The sequence below is a fragment of the Globicephala melas genome, chromosome 16, assembly GCF_963455315.2.
Source record: "Globicephala melas chromosome 16, mGloMel1.2, whole genome shotgun sequence".
Taxonomy (NCBI): Eukaryota; Metazoa; Chordata; class Mammalia; order Artiodactyla; family Delphinidae; genus Globicephala; species Globicephala melas.
The window spans coordinates 43,902,384-43,926,986 of NC_083329.1; the positions used below are offsets into that span (position 1 = coordinate 43,902,384).

Sequence of the window (24,603 nt, forward strand, 5' to 3'; positions counted from 1 at the left end):
GAGTTCCAAAGAGTAAATTTAATCAGAGAAGTGAGAAAATGCAGAAAGAAAGGAAAACAGTCAAGCAAGACAAAATAACAATAGTTTAGCCATTAAATAAAGTCAAGGACCTATAGTTCCTCCTGAAGGGCTATAGATAATATTCTGAGCAATGTCCTTTGAGCTGTTTTGCAGATACTGAATCTGCCACCAGGTGGAAGAAGTTAACTGTATGCTGCCCACAAGCAATTAGACCCCAGAAAGGATGGAAACAGAAGATTGACAATGTTGACTCTCGATTAACTCACCACCAACCAATCAGAAGAATGTCCACGAGCTGATCATGCACCCCAGTCCCCCCTTCCTCACCCTTTTAAACTCTTTCCCTGAAAGCCATCAGGGAGTTTAGGCCTTTTGAGCACTAGCTGCTTGGACCCCTTGTTTGGTGCCCTGCAGTAAATGGTGCACTTCCTTCACAACCCAGTGTAAGTAGATTGGCTTTATTGTGCATGGGCAAGCAGACCCAAGTCTGGTTCAATAACGATGCTGCAAATACAAATGACTTTTTGGGGGTATATGAAATATTAAAACAAGTTGAGTCTGAAGAGAAAAATATCAGAACTCCCTCTCCTGACTCCTTTGTTTGGTTCAGAACATGGATGGTGAAGAAATTTAAGGAAATAAGAGAGGTTCAGTGTTGAGAGACAAATTAAATACATTTAAATATATTTCAACTTCATTTAACATGTTTCAACATGGTGTAGGTACCCTACTTGGCTTTAATTTGGTGGGGGTGTCATCTGAGATGGCAAGACCTGGAAGCACCCCAACAGACTAGCTGCACCCAGGAAAAAGAACTACTTATGTTCTTGAGCAGTTGCCTTGTGGGGAGGAGAGGGAGGGGTCCCACATCCTGTAGTGTGTGGGGTGTACTGCACGAGTAGCTCTTCTCCACGTTCTTGTGAGGCCACAGACTGTAGTACGTGTGTGCAATAACAGATTTCCATGCCCATTATACCTCCAACCACCCCCTCAACCTAAAACTAACATATTGTATAACCAGAATTTAGAGAGGGCTACTCAGGGCTGGAAGGAAATAGGAAAACACAAGGCACGTGATTTGAAGAGAAGCCAAAGTTCCAATTTCTCAGAGAATGTGAACAAAGGAAACATGTTCTGCTTGGAGAAATATAAGGTTCTTGCACTTAAAAATGCTGGGTAGGGTATGTAGTTCTAGTAACACTGACTGAACAGCACAGTATAGACATTTTCACTCTACCCATCTGAGGAACAAGGGCAATCAATTCACTGTGTAGCATAACAAAGTGCTTGGTAGTTAAATACTTTAAATGGTTTTCCAGTGAGGGAAGTTATCTGAATAACTCTTACTATATCCTGAGAATATAAAACTAAGAGTGATGTTAAAAATATTTAAGTCTTCAGAGTACAAGCATGCGATTGAAGACCTCACTTAATGGGGATCTTTCCTGTGGACCCGCTGGTGGATGTGGAGGTTGGAGCTCTGGCTGAAGCCCTTCCCACACTTGCTGCACTCGTAGGGCTTCTCTCCAGTGTGGACTCTCTGGTGGATGAGGAGTTTGGAGCTCTGGCTGAATCCCTTCCCGCACTTGCCGCAGTGATAGGGCTTCTCCCCAGTGTGGACTCTGAGGTGGATGCGGAGGTCTGAGCTCTGGCTGAAGCCCTTCCCACACTCATAGCACTGGTAAGGCTTCTCCCCCGTGTGTGAGCATCGGTGGATGTGAAGGTTTGAACTCTGACTGAAGCCCTTCCCACACTCTCCACACTTGTAGGGCCTCTCCCCCGTATGGATGCGCTGGTGGATGTGCAGGTTGGAGCGCTGACTGAAGCTCATACCACACTCCCCGCACTCATAGGGCTTCTCTCCAGTGTGCACTCGCTGGTGGATGTGCAGTTTGGAGCTCTGAGTAAAGCCCTTCCCGCACTTGTCACATTTGTAAGGCTTCTCGCCTGTGTGGACTGAGTGATGAATGAGCAGACTTGAACTCCTCGTGAAGCCCTTCCCACACTTGTCGCACTTATAAGGCTTCTCATCTGCATGGACTTCGCGGTGGATAAGGAGACTTGAGCTTCTTGTGAAGCCCTTCCCGCACTGATCACATCTGTAGGGCTTTTCTTCTGTGTGATCCCTCTGATGAAGGACTAGCTCTGAGCGCTCACTGAAGTCCCTACCACACTGACTACATCTGTATAGTTTCTCAGCAGTGTGGATTTTCTCACCTGGGTGACCACCTGGGCTGGTGGTACATATTTTCCCACAGTCATAATGGGTGCAGGGCTTCTCCTCTGCATGAGCTCTCTGATGACTACAACTGATCACCCATGACTTCCAACCACAAATGTCCTTGTGTTTACAGTCAAAGGGATCCAAGGATTCTTTCGACTGGCCAATCTGGCATATTGTCTCACCTCTGAATGAGGGCGAGACCACTTCTTTTACATCAGACACAAGTTTATTTTGAAGGTTCTCTGAACAATGGTCGATGGGAGGACTTTTGCTCTCTGAGATTTTCCTCTCAGTGCTTTCTTCAGTTACAAACAGAATTTTGCTTTCCTGAGGATCTTGGGGCTCATTCTTACAGAATGTCACTGAGTCCTGTGTGGCCATTTGGCTTGGGACTTTCAAAAACAAATATTCTTCACTTTCCATGTTTTTTAAATCATCACTCTGAAGAGTCACCAAACTGCTTTTGTTTTTGGAAATATGAGAAGATGCTTCTCCCCACTTTTGACAAGGGGGAACATCTAGTTCAGGGTTCCTGTACACTGAAGATTCACAATTTAATCCTGACTCCCAGTTATTGTACTGGACATCTCTTCCAATATTTGCCAGGAGGAAAGCTATTCAGGTAAGAGATAACCTAAGTCCTTTCTGTTGATTCTCCACAGAATTTTCATTCAAGTCTCCTAGGGAACAAAGAGAATTCAATGATAACAGACAAAGGGTAGATTTCAAGATTTCAGAACTGCAGTGCCTAAGGTAGCTAGCAAAAAGTTCAGTCTTGTCCGTATAGTCATGTCCTTTGGGTTAATGTCAGGATGGGAGAGGGCATGGGTACACAAGACAGAAATCTTGTCTCTGCTTTTAAGTAAAGCCAATAAAAGTATTCATATCCCAGCCCTGCAGATGGCTATGGATCCCACATCCTTGCCACATTTCATTTCACTTTACTTCATTTTATTTTAATTAAATTTGCATTTAATTGGTAATCTAATAGGCGCTGGGGATACAAAGAAGAAAATAGAAATCCTTTTGCTTGACACACTAGAGTCTACTGGGAAGAAGGACAAATAGGTCAACAATAATACCATGTAAGTGCTACCATAGATGCGTGCGCAGCCAGTCACGGGAGCACAGAGTAGGGGCATTCAGCTCAAACCTTGGGGAAGATTTCTGGGAGCAAATGTAAGGAAAAAAATAAAGTGAAATGTGGAGAGAAAATATGACATGTTCAGAGGGCTTGGTGTGTACTCAGAGACTCCTCCGAGATGTAAAGCTATTAAAGGATTACAACTGGGAATGAAACTGACTTTGATTATAAACACCATCAAAAATGAGCAAGACTTTAAGGCAGAGAGAGAGAGCGCTGCTGTAGTGAATCAGAAGAAAAGTGGTAAGGAGGATAGTTACAGAGAGAAAGGGAGAGATTCATTCTAAATCACATGATGACTGATTAAACTCAAAAGGGAAAGGAGGCACCAAGCATGATCCTCAAGTTCCTTGAGTGACTTAGGTATGGGGGTACTATACCATAACATAGGGAATCAATCTCCAAGGCTGGAGTGGGGAAGGGTGACAGATAACAAACTCAGAATCTGACTTGTTTAATTTGTGGTGTTGGTGGAACATTCTTGCACTGTTCAGTAAGCAGTGAGATACATGGGTCTGGAACTCCTGGGAGAGAACTGTGCTAGGAATACAGATTTTAGACTTACTGTAGATGGTCCCTGACTTACGATGGCTTGACTTACGATTTTTTGACTTTATGGTGGTGTGAAAGCGATGTGCATTTAGTAGAAACAGTACTTTGAATTTTGATCTTTTCCTGGGCTAGCAATATGCTGGACAATACTCTCTCATGATGCTGGGCAATGGCAGCAGCCACAGCTCCAAGCAATATGCCTATAACCATTCTGTTTTTCATTTTCAGTATAGTATGCAATAAACTTCAGGAGATATTCAACACTATTATAAAATAGGCTTTGTGTTAGATGATCCTGCCCAACTGTAGGCTAATTTAAGTGTTCTGAGCATGATTAAGGTAGGTTACGCTAAGCTATGGTGTTTGGTAGATTAGGTGTATTAAATGCATTTTTGACTTAACACTATTTGCAATTTACAATGGGATTATGGGAATGTAACCCCATTGTAAGTCAAGGAAGATCTGTGGTATGTATGTTAGTCAAAACAATTAGCGTGAAGATCCTCATATTACACTGAAATGACAAAAAAACAAAACCAAAACCACAGTAGTCTTGGAAAAAAAAGAAAGGTTGTTATCACTAGAATGCTGGGGAACTCCTAGTGATAAAGAGCAGATGGATGAGGTCTAATGGAGAAAGTAGGAAAAAAACAAATGCACAGCTCAAATTATGTACAGAAAAAGCCTCCTAAAGAAGTAGGAGAAATTCTCAAGAAGTCCTAGAAATTCCAAGCTCAGAATCAACAATTATGAAGTAAGAGAGGTTTATTCTGGAAAGAGGTTTATCAAATCATGTTAAGCATTTCTAATGGCTCAACTAGTTGCTGCAGCACCACTCTCCCAATGACCCTCTTCCCCACAAAAAATGAAATACTGGGAGGCTAAAGGTAGCGGCCTCGTATAAAGCTTCAAAAACAAAATAAATTGTCCGCCAAACAAGGACTCCTAATAGTATTATTTGGGCTGAAGAGGGAAGCAGAAGCTGAGGTAATGCCAAACCTGTAAAATGACAGGATTGAGGTACAAAAAGAAACAACTGACTCCACATGTACCCAGGATAAAGCCTCAAGAAAAGCTGTGAAGTGGAATTTTCGACAAGGAGGACACCCCAGAGCTGGAGACTGAAGCAGGGCATGTCCCAGATAACTTACTGGCCTGAACAGGTAACCTCAAAAAAAAAAAGGGTCTACATCACTCACCATCTGGATTCTTATTAGATCCATCCCAAGCCCAGTCAGCAGAGGTGTCCCCTGTAAGTAGAACACGCATGCACCAAAAAGGGTTGAGCATGAGCTGAGGATGTACACTCCAGTATCATACTGCGAACATAAGACTTTTTGGTGGGGGGGGAAGACAATTGAGAAAACATAAGGAGACAAAAAAAAAATGTAGAAAACTAACATCAATAGAGACACAAACTCAACAAACAGAGGAAATAGAATTTAAAAGGTTCATAATTAAAATCCCAGAGAAATCTGAGGGGATATCACATCTAAAAAAAAAATGGGACAATCGGGCTTCCCTGGTGGCGCAGTGGTTGAGAGTCCGCCTGCCGATGCAGGGGACACGGGTTCGTGCCCCGGTCTGGGAATGCTGCAGAGCTGCTGGGCCCGTGGGCCACGGCCGCTGAGCCTGCGTGTCTGGAGCCTGTGCTCCACAACGGGAGAGGCCACAACAGTGAGAGGCCTGCATACCGCAAAAAAACAAACAAAAAAGGGACAATCTAATAATAAAATATAAACACATTGCTATGAAGAATAATCAGAATTCTTCTAAATTAATGAAAGGATTGAAAAAGATGATAATCATAATATTTAAGATCTACTATGCTCATTTGAAGCACTCAGATACTGGTCGCATGATCTTATGTGAGAGGAACTATTAGGACACCCATTCTACACCAGAAGAAACCAAGGTTGAAATGATCAAGTAACTTGTGTCATAGCTACCAGGTGTCAGGCAGTCTGATTCTAAGGCCTGCAATCAAGATGGGCTGAAGAGCAAAACGAACATCTGGCTAAGGTGGAAGATTGAGGGGTACTCCCGGAATGAAGAGTAAAGGGTAGACAGATGCAAAGATAAAAGTTAAAACCCATCTTGTAGGAGTTCGATGAATATAGTGGAGGTAGAATGAAGGGAAAGAAATGATCAAAGAACTAACAGGAAAAAAATGTTTTCTAGAATTCAAGATTCAGAGGTCACTAAATGTGAAACCTCAGGACGTCAAGGAAAAAAACCCCAAACAGGGACTTCCCTGGTGGTCCAGTGGTTAAGACTCTGAGCTCCCAATGCAGGGGACCCAGGTTCGATCCCTGGTCAGGGACCTAGATCCCACATGCTGCAGCTGAAGAGCCCACATGCCGCAATGAAGATCCTGCATGCGGCCACTAAGGCCTGACACAGCAAAATAAATAAATAAATATTTTTTTTAAAAAAACCCCAAACAAACCGAGAAAATGCTAAAAGCATCCAGACAGAAAAGCCAGGTTATGTGCAAATATAAATGAGAATTATATTGACAATGAACTACTAAACAGCAATACTGTATACCTCAAGTCAACTGAGCAATATCTTCTAATTTTGGAGGTAAAGTGATTGTGAAATTAGCATTCCATTCTATACCCAGCCAATCAAACATTTCAGTGGGAGGAACAGACACTTTGTCAGACAAGAAAGGATTTAAACAATTACTGAAACAATTATTCAGCAAAGTACTGTAGCAAAAAATTTTTAAATTACTTTAAGAATAAGATGATATACAATAAATAGCAGTAAGCAAAGAAGTCAAGAAAACAGACAAGCTGAATCAATCGTTTATATATAAAAGAAAACAATACTTAACCAAATCAACCAAAACTCTGTAAAACAGAATGGAAAGGAAAAAAACCCAAATAAAATATATTTTAAAAAGCAAGTATTAGTTTTAGGAAAGGGAAAAAACAAAAAAAAGGAACTGTAATCATATTATACTATTTGACTCTGCAGGAACAAGAATTATGAAGTCAAAGCAACTAAGCATTGATCACTGATGCGACTGACAAATTGTTGGAAAGATGGGCATGTTGGGAGAAATAATGTAAAAGAGCTAAATCTTCATCTATGACATAAAGAAGTCAATACAAAATATCAAATATTGATAAACTGAAAAAAATTGCAGTATACCATAATATAATAAATTCAAATTAAAACTATAATGAGGTGCCATTTTCTACCCGTTAACACTGGAAAAAACCCAAAGCATGGTGACACAGCTTGTAAGTGTAAACTGGTATCACCCTCCCCCCCAGAAGGACATTTTAACAATTATGTATCGAAGTCACAAATGCATGCACTCAGCAGTCCAGCTTGGGGGTTTTATTCTTCAGATTTCCTGGCACAGCTGTGAAGTGATACTTGCTCAAGATTTAGTCACTGCAGACAGTTTGTGACAGCAAATGACCAGAACCTGGGTAGAGTGGAGTCAGGGACATGAAAGAAAGTTTTCACTGTGCACCTTTTAATTTGTTTTTATTTTTATAGTATAACTTTAATCATTTAAAAACATTTAGTACATTTGCAAATCTTTTCTTTGCTACTCATGTATAATTTGTTTTCTGCCCTTCTCCAGCTTGTCCAAAATCCTCAGTGTACATTTTTCCCGGCTTTTTTAGGCATAACTGCAAGTAACATTGTGCATATTTTAATGCTTCTTTTCTTAACCATGTGAGTGCATTTATTCTTTAAAAAAAGGAAAATAAGTAGCTGCATGAGCATATTTGTAAATATGAAGGCAAACACCATAAAGAACAAGTGAAAGGATTCAAACTGAGTGCTTTGAGAAGCCACTCTGTGGCATGAAGAGCAGCAGAGCAGGGAGACTGGTTTGTATTATAAGCCTTTCAATAGGAGTTGTTTTACCTAGGTGAATGTATTACTTTTTGTGCACAGTTTGCAAAGTTTAAAAGTAGTGGCAAAAAGAAAAAGGAAAAAAATAACACTGAGAAAAGCTGTGCAGTTTGGAGTAGTTAAATCAGGGAGTGGGCTGAAGTTATTAAAGGCCAAAGGACACTGCTTCAATATCCCTGCTGTACAATACTTGGGAACGGCTGCAGAAATGACAGGTCTATGAAAATCAGTGGAGGAGGAACTGTATTAATGGTAGGTTTTATAAGCAGTAGTGAAATCTTGTGATAACTGTTTTTTAAAATATTTAAATATTATCAAGAATGAGTATGTAATAGTAGAAGACAATGCTGATGTAATGAGAAAAGGGGTCCTTTTACAGGGAGTTAATATGATGTAACAAAGATCTCTAAGACATGATGTAAAACACCCAGTTGAAAAATACATACAGTATAACCTCATAAAATTTTAACACGTATTTGTAAAATGCATACATGGAGAACACAGAAAAAGTGGATACACAAGCTATTATTAGTGACTTTACTTCATAATCTTCATCTGTGTTCTTTGAATTTTGTGATTTTTATATCTTACTTACATAAAAAAATGTTGGAAAACTATGTTCAATTTTATATCAAAGAAAAAGGAAAACCTAAAGCAGAGCTTGAAACTGTAAGCATAGATCCTACTTCACTTTTGCCTCTCTGCAAACCAGTCTATAAAGCAGTCCCAGTGATCCTGGGTAAATCAGTTCATACCATTTCATTGTTCTAATGGCTTCTCACTGAACTCAACACAAATTCACATTTTTTACCCATGCCTTTAATGCCATGAATGAGCCAGGCCACACTCTATTCTTCCCAGATGCTCCCTGTATTCTAGCCACACTCCTTCTTTTAGGTCTTCGGGTCTTCCCTCACACTATTCCCTTGCCTGGAATATTCTTCCCCTACCCAGTCACCTGTTTAATGCCCATTAATCCTTTGGAACTCAGTTTAAGTATCACTTCAGAAGCTTTCCTTGAAACTCTCAATAATACATACTTCACCCTTGTCCCATCCCATGCCTTCATTCTCTCAGAGCATAATTCTCTGTGCTTCATAGGACTTACTGAATTTATTTATAGTAACATACTGTGTTTACCATAATGTCTCTTTTACAAGACTGTAAGACATATTTCTTTGCTGCTAAACTCTACAGCAGTCAATTTTTAAATCTTGACTATGTACATATAGCAGCATAAGTATTAGATACGTTGCTTTCCCTCCAGAAACCTGGCTGGAAACAAGAAAATAAATCAGACTTGCAGATCCAATGGTTAAAATAAAAGCATATAAAATAATATGTAATCAGGTCTGAGCCTGTGTGAGATATAAATTGAAAGTTCTGAGAAAAGAAGGAGGTCGAAAGGGAGGGGTAGTCAAAGATTTCACACAGGTAATGGAGTTCAAATAAAATCTTAACAGACAAAAGTAACCAGAAACCAGAGCACAGTAATCAAAGGTCCCAGAACAAGGAAGCATAGAGGACCTCAGGGAAACAGGCTTAGCTGGAAAGGAGGGTGGCATTGGGGCAGCAGAGAATAATGCTCTATAGGTAAAAGTAGGGCATGAAGGGCTTTGAAAGCCAGGTGGGGAGTTTAGAGGCTTTACACCAGGAACTAAAGGTAATGGGCATGGAGAATTCTCCACTATATAATGATCTTCAACTTGCTCCAACAGAGAGAGCACATCTGAGAAACACACAGGGATTGGGTGACTGTGTGGGGAAAAAAAAAAAAAAATTCAGTCCCAAACTCTGGCTTATAAGTGATGGACCAGGTGTGGTTTCTTGGACAACTCAGTAAGGTTACCATTCTCCAATTCTTACCAAGTAAAGTTCTTTAGCTGCTTAGAATAATCAGAAACATCCTTTTCTGCCATAAAGAAATTAGGAAACTGATTCCTGAATTACAGCTCCTGGGGCCCAAGCCCAAATGATATTTAAAATTGAAGAAACAGAGACTGCAGTGCACTGGTGTCCAGGTTCATGTTCTTACCCACTAAGACCAAGTGACTGTAGTTTTCCAGCATCACAGCTGTGTGCAGCTTCCTCTGAGCAGGGTCCAGCAACCCTACTCCTCCTCGGTGAAATCCACAGAGACATCCTTGAAGGTTACTGGTTCCTAAAAGATTAAGCACATTCTTCCTCAACTGACAACCATCTGCACAAATGCCCCAGAAGGAAGGTGAGGTTGGGAGCACTGGAAGAGGGGAGAAGGGTACAGAGGAAGTGTGCAGTTCAAGGATCGGTGTGATCCAAGTTTGGATGGAAAACCTTTCCTTTCTCATCTCCTTTGCTACTTTCTTCCCAATACTTCCCCTCCTGCCCACAACTCACCCAAGCTCAAGCTATCCAACTACTGAATCTCTCCTTATCAGTGTCATATCATGGTCACTGCTGAGTTGTCCTTTCCGCCCCATTCCTACTGTTATCCTGACAACCTCAACACTCATGAGAACAAATTACCCAACACGCTAACCTCACATTTCTTAATCTCTCTCTCTCTCTTTTTTTTTGGCTGCGTTGGGTCTTCGTTGCTGCAGGCAGGCTTTCTCTAGTTGCAACGAGCTGGGACTTCTCTTCATTGCAGTGTGCGGGCTTCTCATTGTGGTGGCTTCTCTTGTTGCAGAGCATGGGCTCTAGGCACGCAGGCTTCAATAGTTGTGGCTCACAGGCTCTAGAGCGCAGGCTCAGTGGCCATGGCTCACGGGCCCAGCTGCTCCGTGGCATGTGGGATCTTCCCGGACCAGGGCTCGAACTCATGTGCCCTGCATCGCCAGGCGGATTCTTAACCACGGCACCACCAGGGAAGTCCCTCTTAATCTCTTTAATGCCAATGATCTCTGCCTCAACAACCATAATTAGGGCCATTTCACTATTTGGACCACTGTTCTTTTGAAATATTAATATCTCAAAATTCACACCTTAAAAACATCTTCCTATTTTTTCTCCTCTTCCTCCTCCATGACATCTGCTTTATCAAGATCACCATCCTTTGATCCTTCCTCTTTTTTCCTCTCAGCCAAAGTACACTTCTGATCTCAATTTTTTCACTAGTCATATAAATCATATGTCCTTTCTTCTTCTAAACTAAGTAGTTGACCATTCCTGGAAGAAATAAAAATAGCACATTTACACACAACCAAAAAATATTCTCCTTAGGTATTCCCATATACCTCTAGCCCTAACCTTTCTCCTCAACTCCAGGCTCCAATTTCCCACCTACATCTACACTTGGATGGCTAAAAGACACTTAAGACTCACCAAGCCCCAAACAGAATTCTTGCTCCCAACAATCTCCATCAGTATCTGGTCTTCCCTTGTTGTCCCCATTTTAGTAAAGAGCCACACGACGCACCCAATTGCTCAAGCCAAAATCCTGGAAGTCATTTTGATTCTCTTCTCACTCCTCATATTTTATCCATCACCAAGTCCTCTCAACTCTGCCTCTGAACATATCTGAAGCTACCCATTTCTTTTCACCTTGCACTGTTATCATTATAAGTCTCAGCCTTCATTAACTCTCCACCTGCACTAACCTCCTAAATTTGTATCTCTTGCTCCCCCACGTGACGGATTTTCCACACAGCAGCCTGGGTGATCTTTCAAAACACATACCACTCAAGGCATGAAACTCCCCAAAGGCGTTTCCATGGACACCGAGTAAAATCCAGGCTCTTCATCTTGGCCTGCAAAGCCTTGCAGACTGGGATCCTGTCAATTCTCCAATCTCAGCCTGAGTCCCTCCTCCCTCACAAGTCACCTGGCCCCTGTGACCACATCAAACTCATCCCACTTATGGCCTTTGCACTGGCTATCCCCTCTGCCCAGAATGTTCTTTCTCTACATCATTCAGATCTCAGTCGAACTGCTGCCACCTCAGAGAAGCATTTCCTTGACTGACTAATCCATGGGAGCATCCAGTAACCATCACTTCTCCCTGTTTTATTATCTTTGTACTTATGCCTTATCTCATTTTCTAATCTATACATTTTCTTTCTTGTTTACAGTCTGTCTCTCCCTACTAAGTTCCCCAAGAACAGAGGCTGCCTGATTTGTTCATGGCTGCATCCCCAAGCCCTCAAGCAGGGCCTGGCATGTAAAAAGAGTCCAAGTACTTATTTAGTTAACCTCACAGTGAGTCTGGTTCCCTCCAAGGTTCTATTGATGGAGCAACACTTCTTGAACTACCTCTGGTGAAGGACCAGTTTCTTTTAAGATTTTTCTAACATGTCACAGACATATTTTTTAAAATACATTTTCTAAAAAGTTACTAGAAAATAAGAATGCAGACATATAAAATACCAATGCCAATTTTTAAAATAAGATTCAACAGATATAAAATTTTAAAAAACTCTCAATTTCTGTCCTTATATCTTTTTTTTTTTTTTTTGCGGTATGTGGGCCTCTCACTGTTGTGGCCTCTCCCGTTGCGGAGCACAGGCTCCGGACGCGCAAGCTCAGCGGCCACAGCTCACGGGCCCAGCCGCTCTGTGGCATGTGGGATCTTCCCGGACTGGGGCACGAACCCATGTCCCCTGCATCGGCAGGCGGACTCTCAACCACTGCGCCACCAGGGAAGCCCTGTCCTTGTATATTTATAGACTGGTAACAAGCAGTTTGTTGGCTGGCACCAGTCTGCAGGCCACACACTGAAAAGCAGAGGATGGAATATACACAAAACAACTGAGAGCCAGTGAAGCTGAAAGCAGCGGTTCAACTTGGGGCCAGGGGAGTACCCAGTAACCTTCAGAAGTGCTGACACCATAAGCCTCAGCCTGAAGGGGCACCACCCACACCCTCAGGAAACTGAGGACAACCAGGTCCCCCGGCAGGAGCGACTCTACCCCACTAGTCAACAAAGGAGAAGCAGCTGTTTCCTCCCAGGCTCTCGTCTAAAGGTCACAGTCTCCACTGTGTCTGAGGAAGAGGGATGAGGTTGGACTAGAGAAGGCTGCAAGGCCCTGTGCAAAGGTGGGACAAAGAAGCAGCAGAAGCAGAGACTGTGGCCTTACAGGCGTAAACACACCTGTTAGGAAAACACGGCTGGGGAGTACTCCTCTTTTGGACTTTTTCTTTTCAGAGACAACAGGTTTCTTTCTGTCCATGGCTAACCTCTCCTTGCACATTCTAGATGGAATCCTTCCTTCCCTTCTGAGATTCAAGTCCATCAATGATCTTCCTCCTATATTTTAATCCATCTTCCACCTTGTCATCTGAGATGTCTAAGACTCCTTTCCTACCTTGACCATAATCAAACCACTTCTTGTCAATTCTATCTCCTAAATCTCCCTCCAGCATGTTACTTCTTCTTATCTCTGCTCCTACTATTCTAGGAAAGGCCCTCATTTCTTAGCTAGGCCACAATAACTACCAAATCTTCAAAATACAAGTTTTGTCATGTTTCAATCCAAGGACCGGACAGTCAAGAGTTATTAATTTTTTAAGATCCCACAGATAAAGTGGTAGGGAGAATTCCATGTTGAAAACAGAAAGGATATGTTGATGGACTACCAACTTTGTAGTAGGCTGAAAATTCCAAGATGAGAAATGGTATGACTGTGGACCAAATTAGAGGACTCAGTGTGTCAGGGGAAAGGAAAAAGAGGAAACAGTGGTCTCGCTAAAGCAAGACAAAGTTGGAAATGAAAGAATCTGAATAATGAATAATCTCCCCAGGTACCAGGGGAGCTATTCAGTCACCCCAAGGTGGAACTTGTGCTTCCTGTGGGAGAATGGACTCAGTATCCTGAGGGCCAACCAAAGTATAAGGCTACAGGATAGTAGTTTCTGTACTAATGTAAATGTCAAACTCCTCGAAACTACATGTATCACATAGCTTAGCACTTCCTTTCCAGAGCCCACCCCTGCTAGATCCAACAATTTACTTAGGGGCAGGAAACAGTGATCCAGAAGGCAGTGATGGGCAGGAGCTGTCATCACCCTGGATTACCTGTAGTCATCCGAATGTCATGCTCTAGTCTAGAAGAGCCCTGTACATGTTGCTCCTGCCCTGACTTATATTTCTCCCATCGTCCCATCCATTTCAGTTTCAGGACAATCAACAACCTCCTTTCTGAAGCATAAGGATATGTTAAATTTCTCCTTCTCAAAGATCTCACAGTATCTTGCATATACCTCTACTATAGCTATTAAATTTGTCTCCCAAATTGGCTATAAGATTCTCAGGGATAGAGGCAACACTCAACTAATCTTTAAATCCTCAGCAACTAGCACAACTGACTCAAAATCTAAATGGTAAATATTTATAAATTCACATTCAATTTAAATAATGAAATAAAACTTGAGATCATCAAACTCAGCACTCTCATTTTAAAGATGAGAAAACTAAGGTTCATAACTGTAAAGTGACTTATCCAAGGTCACAGAGGGAGAGGGGGGTTAAATGGGAGTCCTGCCTTTCAGCAGACTCAAAGACAACTCCTGGTACACAGAAAACAGTAAGTACTGGTGGAAATGAAGTCCTTTCTTTAAATTCAAAAAATTATTAACATATGCCAGAATCTCAAAATTTCACTATACTAGCAATCCCCAACTTCATCACCATGAATAATCTTCATTAGGGAAGAGAAAGAAGAGAAGGAAAATAAAAAGAGCACAGGGTTTTACTTATGTCAATCTTTGCTGACGTTCTCAATTATTTTCAAGGCACAGAGATGTCATGCTTTCAGTACCTTGAAGCAGCTTACTGTCCTCTAAACAAACCAATTTTTATAAGAGCTCATGCTGTTTTCCTATGGATGTGAGGATTGTTTTTGCCAAGCATGTAGAGAAGTATTTCACAATAAATGCAATAAATCTTTGGATGTACAAAAGGTCAAAGGGATAAAAAAGTGAAATTCTCCTTTTAGTATGTCTAGGGGAATGGTGCCTAGGAACCTTTAATTCTTAAAAGAACACCACAGATAATTCTGATGCACAGCCTGGTTGAGGAGCATTTCTGGGAGTGATATGGTAATTATGGTGTTGTTATGTAACAAATTTTCTCATGTCTGTAACTCATTCAGGTTTAATAAATGATTATTGGTAATGTGCATACCTTTTTTCATATACATCACCTGCTCATGAAGAAAAGCACCGTAGTTTTTTTTTTTTTTTTTTATCGGTACGCGAGCCTCTCACTGTTGTGGCCTCTCCCGTTGCGGAGCACAGGCTCCGGACGCACAGGCTCCGCGGCATGTGGGATCTTCCCGGACCGGGGCACGAACCCGTGTCCCCTGCATTGGCAGGTGGACTCTCAACCACTGCGCCACCAGGGAAGCCCAGCACTGTAGTTTATAATTCTATTTGTTTTCCTGAGACCACTTGGCACTGGACTGAGCATGTAACAGCTTTGAATGACTTTCAATGTGCGTGAAATGCCTGGCAGGAAAAGACACGCTTTGAGAGACAGGACCAGACAAAGATGCTGTGTGGAGTCTTTCAATAAAAGAGCATAGCCCAGTGCTCTGGGGAGTGGGCCAAATTCATGGAAGCAGAGTGGTACACTGAAAACTGAGGTGGAATTTAAAGTCAGCAGATTATCTGTGCAGACTCTAGTGACATCATTTGATAGATATATGCTCTTAGTATCTTAATGTTCCTACACCCATATTTATAAAATAATGTATGTCTCACGCTGAAGTCGGACAATAAATAAAAAAACCACACAACCAAGACAGGACCTGACACCAGATACGCACTCAATTAATGCTGATGTCCTTCCCAAGAAAGAAAGGTTATTTACATTCTCAGAAAAGAGAAACCCCAACTCACCTGGAACTTGGTCATTTCCTCCTCTCAAGAAGGATAGATTCCTGGAAAAGTAGAGTTAGAGAAAGCGAAAAAACCATGAAAATCAAGTCCACCTTGCAGGACATAGACTAAGCAGTCCAGCAAGACTGTAGGAAAAAAGTTAATCAGCTCCTGCTACCTTCACACACCCTCTCCTGGGGTGCCTTTCCTGTCTTTCCAAGCTGCACCTCCCTCGCATCTCTCCACTAGGCTTGGGACCAAACAGGCCAAGCCTCCCCCGCAAACCCATGAGGGTAAGAAACTCCCACTGGCCCCAGCAGCTCTAAGATGTGCCCGTTTCCCCAGGCTTTGCGATTTTTGCCCTAACGCTCTAGTTAGAGCAGTAGGAGCTCTCCGGTAGGATGTGTGTGTCGCCTCTCGGCAGAGATTTCGGCTGCCCGAGACGCCTGAAGGCCTGACTCGTTTCTGGGGTGCGGGGGCTCTGACGCAATCTCTTTTCAGCGAGGACAGGCCTGTGGGGACGGAAACTTCGGTCTCTCACAGGAGCCCCTCTCGGTCCCCTAACGTCCACCGAAATCCTCCTTCGAATAAGGCCAGTCACCGGCGCGTAAAAGGCCGGTGCGGCCAACTGCGAGGCTCCCAGGCCGGCCTAGGCCGGAGCTCAGGCAGGCGAGAGGAGGGCCTCTCGGAGCCGCGGCCGGCTTAGCGCTAGGGGCCGCCTGGCCTCAGGTGACCGCGGCCAGAACCGGCGAACGCAGCGGCTGCCGCGGCGAGCGGACACACGTGCGGCCCGTGCTCGCACTTCCGCCAAGATGCGCGCCCTCCCCCGGCCGCCCGCCAGGCTTCCGGGCCCCTTTGGCCCAGCGCCTCCCCCGCGGCACTCCCACAACTCGACAGCCAGACGCTTCTCTGCAGGCCGCGCGGATTGCGCGAGCGGCCATACCGCCCTCACCTCCCACGTGGAATCCGACACCTGGAAGCACAGGATTCGCTATACGGCCCCGCTCCGTCGCCTACAGCCCCGAACTACAAGTCCCAGAAAGCAGCGGGTGGGCCGCGCCCACTTCCGGCGTTGACCCTGAGGCTTCGCGAGGCGCTGAGCCCAAGGGTAGGGTTCTGTCCAACGCCGAGTGCTTTTCTCAGTTTGTGAGGCCTGCGACTAGGTCCTTCAGGTTGTTCTCCTGGTTTTTATTGAAAACGCGTAAGAATTATATTAGAAATGCCCATTAAAATGTTTTTCGTTTTGGTAAAGTGCTCCTGGGGGAAAAGAACGTAAATATCACGCGTAATTTCGCATTACCTTAAAAAATATTTTGGAGTGAGTGTCCCCTTCTCACCTCTGAAGTTCATTTGGCAAACATTATTTGAGGTCCTGCTATGTTCCAAGAACTGTTCAAGACACTTAAACAAAAAAAAATCACTGTGGATGTTAAATTCTAGTGGCATTTCCCACTAGAGCAATACGTAATTATGATAAAAGGTATAGTGTGTTATAAGGTTATGTGTTATGGAAAAAGTGGAGTTGGGTCAGGGCATTGAGGATGATGGTGCTGGGGTGTGTAGGTTGGGATATGCTTTGCAATTTTATTTTTATTTCTTTTTGGCTGTGTTGGGTCTTCGTTGCTGACCGCGGGCTTTCTGTAGTTGCAGTGAGCAGGGGCTACTCTTTATTGTGGTGCGTGCGCTTCTCATTGTGGTGGCTTCTCTTGTTGCAGAACACGGGCTCTAGGCACGCGAGCTTCAGTAGTTGTGGCACGCAGGCTCAGTAGTTGTGGCTCGCTGGCTCTAGAGCGCGGGCTCAGCAGTTGTGGCGCATGGGCTAGTTGCTCCACAGCATGTGGGATCTTCCTGGACCAGGGCTCGAACCCGTGTTCCCTGCATTGGCAGGTGTATTCTTAACCATTGCGCCACGAGGGAAGTCGTTGCCTTGCAGTTTTAAACAGGGGATATTGAAACAAAGACTGAGGAGATGAGGGAATCAGTCCTGTGACACTCAGCAGTCAGAACTGTTTCTTAAACATACACAGACATAACTGTTTATACAAACAGATACACTTTTTAAACAAAAACGGGGTCATGCTGTGTATATACAGGCCTGCAGTTTGCTTTTTAAATTTTGATAGTACTGTGTATCACTGATTTACATAGAAACCTTGCTCACTGAGACCCTTTTAGTTGCTAATGCCTTTAAGGGAGTGGCACCAAAATTCTCCCCAGTGGCTTTTCCATTCACCCTTCACTGAGTAACACAGGGCCACTAGGTCTTTCCAGAATACTTTCCCTGCAGATTTATCCTGGGGGTGAAAGAGCTGTTACCTAGACCTCTCCTCTGTATCTTTCCCCTTCTTGGTGTATTAGTTTCCAACTGCTACTGTAATAAATTACCACAAACTTAGTGACATACAACAAACACAAATTTATTACCTTACAGTTCTGGAGATCAGAAGTCTGAAATCAGTTTCATTGGGCTAAAGTCAAGATGTGGGCACCGCTGGTTCCTTTTTGAGGCTCTAGAGGAGGATCTGTTTCCTTGCCTTTTCCAAGGTACGTTCACAACCTGTATTCCTTGGCTTGTGGCCTCTTCCTCCATCTTCAAAGCCCATGACTCCAATCTCTGCTTCCCTCATCACATTACCTTTTCTGGCACTGACTTTTCCTGTGTCCCTCTATTAAGGACTAATGCAATTACATCAGGCCCACCTGGTTAATCCAAGATAATCTCTCAACATCATGACCTTTATTTTAATCACATTTGCAAAGTTCCTTTTGCCCTATAAGGTAATATTCACAGTTTCTGGGGATTGGGACATGGACATTTTTGGGGGGCCTAAGACATATCTCTGAGGCTCCTCTGCCTTTTGTCTGGGGAACACAAACTGTCTCGCCAGGACCTACTGCTTCTCTATCCATTGATTCTATCACTCTTGCTCTGACTCTCACCCCTTCATGTTCTCGCTTCCCACCTCACCCAGTTTAGAGGTAGTGGCCTATCGTTATGATCAGTCTCTTGACCCTAACTTACTTGGTTTTATTCTCCTGATCACACACCAAATCTAGTTGAATCCAACTCCCTGCCTGTTCCACACCTGTACCTGTGTAGCAGGTGTGGCCTGAGAAAAACACATGGCTCTGATGATTGGTCTCACTTTCAATTTATGACTGCTAAGGTCAAGTGGGCCCTTAATGCTGCCCAACTATCCTATTACATTTTCTTAGTCCATCCATTTTCCTAAATGACTATCTCACAGTTTCTCCTGTTTCTTCAAGCCTCCAGCAACTCCTTCCATCTTGCTCACAGCTGATGACTTTTGCTTTCTATGAGAAAAGAGAGCTTTCATACCTTTACATAAGCGCATCTGCCCACCTCTCTGCATTGGAGTCTGTATGCTCTACTTTCTATTCTGAATGAACAGCCCCAGTTTCTATTTAAGAAAACTCTCCATTTGTGCCCTGCATCTTATCCCCTTTCTCACACATCAGGGCATTCCTATCTCTCTTCTCTATTATCAATTTTCATTCTATAAAAACCTGGGAAGTCTTCGTTTGGGGCCTACATCTTCTGCATGTTAAGGTCTTGGGATCTGGTGGCACACTAGTCAGGGAGCACCTGAGTCTTTAGGTCTTATCTGGGGAGCCCTTGGGAGACACACAGAAAGAAAGGTGGAGGCACTTCCATTTCCTCCTGGATGACCTGCTCTGGGCTCATGGCCCAAAGTTCATCCTTGCCTATAAACAGTACTGTGGAGTACGGTTCTTCCTCACTATTCTTAAAATGAAGTCACAGAGGATGAGAGAGAGAGGCAGTGACTTGCCTGAGATCCTGCTTCTGGTAAATGGCAGAGCCAGGATCCAAACTCAGCACCTTGGGTATTGAACTGGGGTCACTTTCACTATAGCCCATCTGTCTCTTCATCTTTTCAAGGTAATCACAATTGGAACAGGTCAGTTTAGAGATGAGGAAAGGAGTTTCTGTTGGCCCCCTTGAGCCCTGCCTCCCAGTCCAGCCTACTGGGGATCACTCTGACACAGAAATGCACCTGACCAAGCTGGTTGGTGGCAGATTCAATTCTGGCCATGGTGGACTTCTAGGAAAGCTGGAGAAACCATAGTTGGAACTGGAAAAAGGAGTCCAGGGCTCCTATGTAGATTTGAGCCCTTTCCGCAACCAGGCTGGCTTCTGACTGGAGCAGAGGCACACAGCTCCCTCCTTCCAGATCTCTGTGAGTTCTAAGAATGTCTCCAGCTCTATTACACATACTGTTGCCAAAATGTCCTCAAAAGCCACGGAAATGGAGAGGGTGATAAGCAGGGTCTCATCCAGCTGTCTTCACTTTTCAGACTGAGGATTGAGGCCCAGAGAAAAGAAGAGAATTGTTCAGGTGCACCCAGGCAAGCAGGAGGGGAGGGAGGAGGGAAGTTAATCTTGCCCAGTAATGAAGGGCTCTTGGTGCTGCCCTGCTAGGGGTTCAGGAAAGATGGCCTCAGGGCTGTAGAAACTCATCATTATAGTTCACATGCTGCTAGGAGCAACTCAGCATCATTCCTGCACTTACTCATTCAAAACCACTCAGTGAGTATATTCTTTCTACCTTGTCACATGAAATGATGTTTCTCTGCAGGGCTCCACTAGCACTGGGGATGAGGAGGGTTTCAGTGGTTTTCAGTGTTATGAATCCTCTCTTCTCCCCCATCCTCTTTCTCCCTTATTGTGTGCTGTTGCTGTGCTTCTCACCTTTATTCACACTCCACATGTTGACTTTCTGAAAGATGTTGGGTATAGCCAACTAAGGACTCTAATGAGTAGATAACAACTTAAAGGTTGTCCCCTCAATCCAAGGTTAAATGTATCGTAGGATATCCCTAAAGATCTAGAAATCTTTAAACCAAAATCTGTGGCTTTTTAGATGTTGTATTAGGATAATAGAGATGTTTTAAAACAAAGATCTGTATGGAGTGAAGAGGGTTGGGTTGCCAGATTGAGCAAATGAAAATACAGTATGCCCAGCTAAATTTGAATTTCAGATAAACAATGAATAGTTTTTAAGAAAATATGTGTCCCCTGCAATGTTTTTCTAAAATTCAGATGTTACTGGGCATGCTACATTTTATCTGGCAACCCTAGAGGAGGGGTATGCTTCCAAGAACTCCTTGAAAGACTCTAAGTGGGTAATTGATCTCTTGTAGGCTAACCCAAAAGATGTGCTAAGCCCTGCCTTCAACTGAGTCACCTGCCTCAGAGAAAAAGGCTCTGCAGCTAGCTGCCCAAAACCTTTCAACAGGGAGAGTCCTAACCAGCCCCTTCTGGCTCATCCTGTCCTCTGTCCTCTGTCCTTCCATCATCTTCAGTGAAAACTCCCACCTTCTCCATTTCAGAAGCCAAAGCAGAGCAGCTAAAGGCGGGGGCTGTGGGTGAGACGGTCTGGGTTTAAATACAGGTTCTGCCAACAGAAAACTGCACCTTTGTGAACAAATGTATCAGTCACTAATCCCTGAATTCCTCCTCCATAAAATGAGGCTTACGATACTTTCCCCTTTGAGGCTTACGATACTCTCCCCTTTCAGGCTGTGGTGAGGACTGCATAAAACAATGTGTGAATGGTGCTTATCAGCGTGCTGGGCAGTATAAGTTAGCCGTACCATTCTCATTATTGACGTTCGGGTGGCAGCGGTCATTAGGGGCATGCCCTTGGAGACCGAGGCACCATGGAGGATGTTTTGCACCTGCTCCAGGTGTGTCTGCCCTTGCTGTCTGCGGCGTCCCTCTCCTTGAATCTCTGACTTTTCATTTCCGTTATCCCGGTTAATTCTCACAGCAGCCCTGGGAAGTAAGCAAGCAGAGATTATTAACTGTTTTGCATGTGAGCAAACTGAGACTACATTTTTTAGCCTCTCTAAACCTTCCTCATCTGCTAAGACAAACAAACAAAAACAACAACAACAAAAAGTGGGGAGTAGGGAAAGATCCTTACGGCAGCAGAGTTTTTTAAAATCTTATTTTATTGAAGTATAGTTAATTTACAAAGTTTTGTTAATTTCTGCTGTACAGCAAAGTGATTCAGTTATACATATGTAAACATATATATACACGTTCTTTTTCATATTCTTTTCTATTATGGTTTATCACAGGATACTGAATATAGTTCCCTGTGCTATACAGTAGGACCTTGTTGTTTTTCCATTCTATATATAATAGTTTGCATCTGCTAATCCCAAACTCCCAATCCATCCCTCCCCCACCCTGCATCCCCCTTGGCAAACACGAATCTGTTCTCTATGTCTGTGAGTCTGTTTTTGCTTTGTAGATATGTTCATGTGTGTTATATTTTAGATTCCACATGTAAGTGATATCATATGGTATTTGTCTTTCTGACTTACTTCACCTAGTATGATAATCTCTGGGTTCATCCATGTTGCTGGCAGCAGAGTTTTTGAATCTCCTCAAGTCACTCATAAAAATGGGCTGAGTCACCAGTATAGCAGAGAAACATCCCACTGGACAATATCTTTAACAAAACCAGAGTCAGGGTCTCCCCTCAAATTCCAGAATGGGTCAGGTCAAACCACCACTAGGTTTCAGCAGCTGTGCTGAGATAGTGAGGGTCGTGGAACCCAGAACCTCAAAACTGCCAACAGATAGCCTAGCTTCCCATTCTGAGTGGAATCATCAGCAAGAAGCTGAGAACACTGTTGAAACATGGCTAAGGTTCCACAAGCTCCTCCACAAGCTCCGGTTTGTGGACGAATCCACAAAACTGCAGGAAACTGAAGAAACCAGGGCTCTCTGGAGAAATGGCTGTTTCATGGCAAAGCATAGCTTTATCCTGAGACAACTTGTCTTCCAGAGAGTGAGGAAGTGTGAAAGATGACTACTATCATGTCATAAGGACCCAGGGCCAACCTGAAATGCTCCCCTATCTGATTCAAACAGACCAGGTAGAAAAATGTGTCAGGCACTTAGGGAGATTTGAATATGGGCTGGATATTAGATATTAAAGAATTTGTGGGGAAAATGACCAACCAAATGAGAATAAACAAAGGCTGTTTATTCAGAGCTTGCTAATGGCAAGGGAGCTAATGGCAAGGGAGTCAGCCACCATGATTTGCATTTTGGCAGAGACTCGAAGGCAGGCAGCTGAGTCGGAAGGCTTTAGAATGGAAAAGAGGGAAATGGCTTCAGGTACACCCTGTTCGCAGGTTGTTGGCGAAAGGAAACTAGAGGGGGCTGACTTCAAGAGAGCATCTTATGTGATTGGTTGGGGAGTATATTTGGTTTTCTCTGGTTGGTCCTAAGTTGGAAGTGGGCACAAAAATTAGGGATACTCACAGTTATTAATCAAGACCAGACATTTTGGGGGGTGATTGATAGTTTGGCTTCCTAGACTGATTGTGCTAGAGATGGTGACCTGACTTCTTACAAGTCTGACTTACAGCAGGCTGATTTCGTGGGCTACTTACTGTAGGTAATGGGTTGGTTTTCTGGGCTGGTTGCTGCAGATTGTTTTTTTTTTTTTTTTTCTTCTGGTATGCGGGCCTCTCACTGTTGTGGCCTCTCCCGTTGCGGAGCACAGGCTCCGGATGCACAGGCTCAGCAGCCATGGCTCACAGGCCCAGCCGCTCCGCGGCATGTGGGATGCTCCCGGACCGGGGCACGAACCCGTGTCCCCTGCATCGGCAGGCAGACTCTCAACCACTGCGCCACCAGGGAAGCCCTGCAGATTGTTTTTTATGTGGTCTTGCTGTTGTCCATTTGCATATTCAGTCTCTCAAAGTATTTATTTTTTTACAGTGTGACAATGGTACAATGTAAAAAATAAAATAAAATGCCCTGAGTCAGGTATATACCTCATTAAATAAGCCAGAAAACCAGGACTTCACCAGCGGTCCAGTGGTTAAGACTCTGCACTTCCACTGCAGGGGGGGTGCGGCTTCGATCCCTAGTTGGGGAACTAAGATCCCATGTGCTGCGTGGCATGTCCAAAAAAAAAAAAAAAAAATCCAGAATACCAAAAGGGAGGGGAGATTGATAGATAAAAGAAAATGGGCACGGGACTTCCCTGGTGGCTCAGTGGTTAAGAATCTGCCTGCCAATGCAGGGGAACGGGTTCGATCCCTGGTCTGGAAAGATCCCACATGCTGTGGAGCAGCTAAGCCCGTGTGCCACAACTGCTGAGCCTGCACTCTAGAGCCTGTGAGCCACAACTACTGAGCCCGCATGCCACAACTACTGAAGCCCATGCGCCTAGAGCCGTGTTCTGCAACAAGAGAAGCCGCCGCAATAAGAAGCTCGCACACCACAACAAAGAGTAGCCCCCGCTAGCTGCAACTAGAGAAAGCCCGTGTGCAGGAACAAAGACCCAAAGCAGCCAAAAATAAAATAAATAAAATTTTAAAAAAAGAAAAAAAAAATGGGCATAATCTTGATATTTGTTGAATCTGGGTTATGGATACCTAGAAGCTTGTTGTATTATTCTATGTTGTGTATATTTTGAAATTTATTTAATTTTATTTAATTTTTAAATTAAAAAAAGATTTTAAACTTTTTAAAATTAATTTCTATTGGAGTATGGTTGCTTTACAATGTTGTGTTAGCCTCCACTGCACAACGAAATGAATCAGCCATACACATACAGAAATCCCCTCCCTTTTGGACTTGCCTCCCATTTAGGTCACCACAGTGCATTAGGTAGAGTTCCCTGTGCTATATAGTATGTTCCCATCAGTTGTCTATTTTATACATAGTATCAATAATGTATATGTGTCAATCCCAGTCTCCCAATTCCTCCTGCCCCACCCCTTTCCCCTTGGTATCCATACATTTGTTCTCTATGTCTGTGTCTCTATTTCTGCTTTGCAGATAAGATCATCTATACCATTTTTCTAGAGTCCAGTATATGCGTTATTATACGATTGCTTTTCTCTTTCTGACTTCACTCTGTATGATACTCTCTAGGTCCATCCATGTCTTTACAAATGACCCAATTTC

The 24,603-nt window shown here is 43.5% G+C and overlaps 2 protein-coding genes across 2 annotated transcripts in view; one reads left to right on the forward strand and one right to left on the reverse strand.

Annotated features, from left to right (window-relative positions):
* On the reverse strand, positions 1-16,616 carry ZNF239 (zinc finger protein 239). The gene is given in 6 exon segments (XM_060286874.2): positions 1-2,790; positions 2,793-2,890; positions 2,892-2,925; positions 9,862-9,987; positions 15,642-15,682; positions 16,573-16,616. Coding segments are annotated over 4 exon segments (1,632 nt in total). The 5' UTR covers positions 9,896-9,987; positions 15,642-15,682; positions 16,573-16,616; the 3' UTR covers positions 1-1,324.
* The window catches only part of ZNF485 (zinc finger protein 485), a 24,740-nt gene continuing 16,344 nt past the window's right edge, over positions 16,208-24,603 (forward strand). The window contains 1 exon segment of the mRNA XM_030844034.3: positions 16,208-16,728. The gene's annotated coding sequence lies outside the window, so the exon portion shown is untranslated.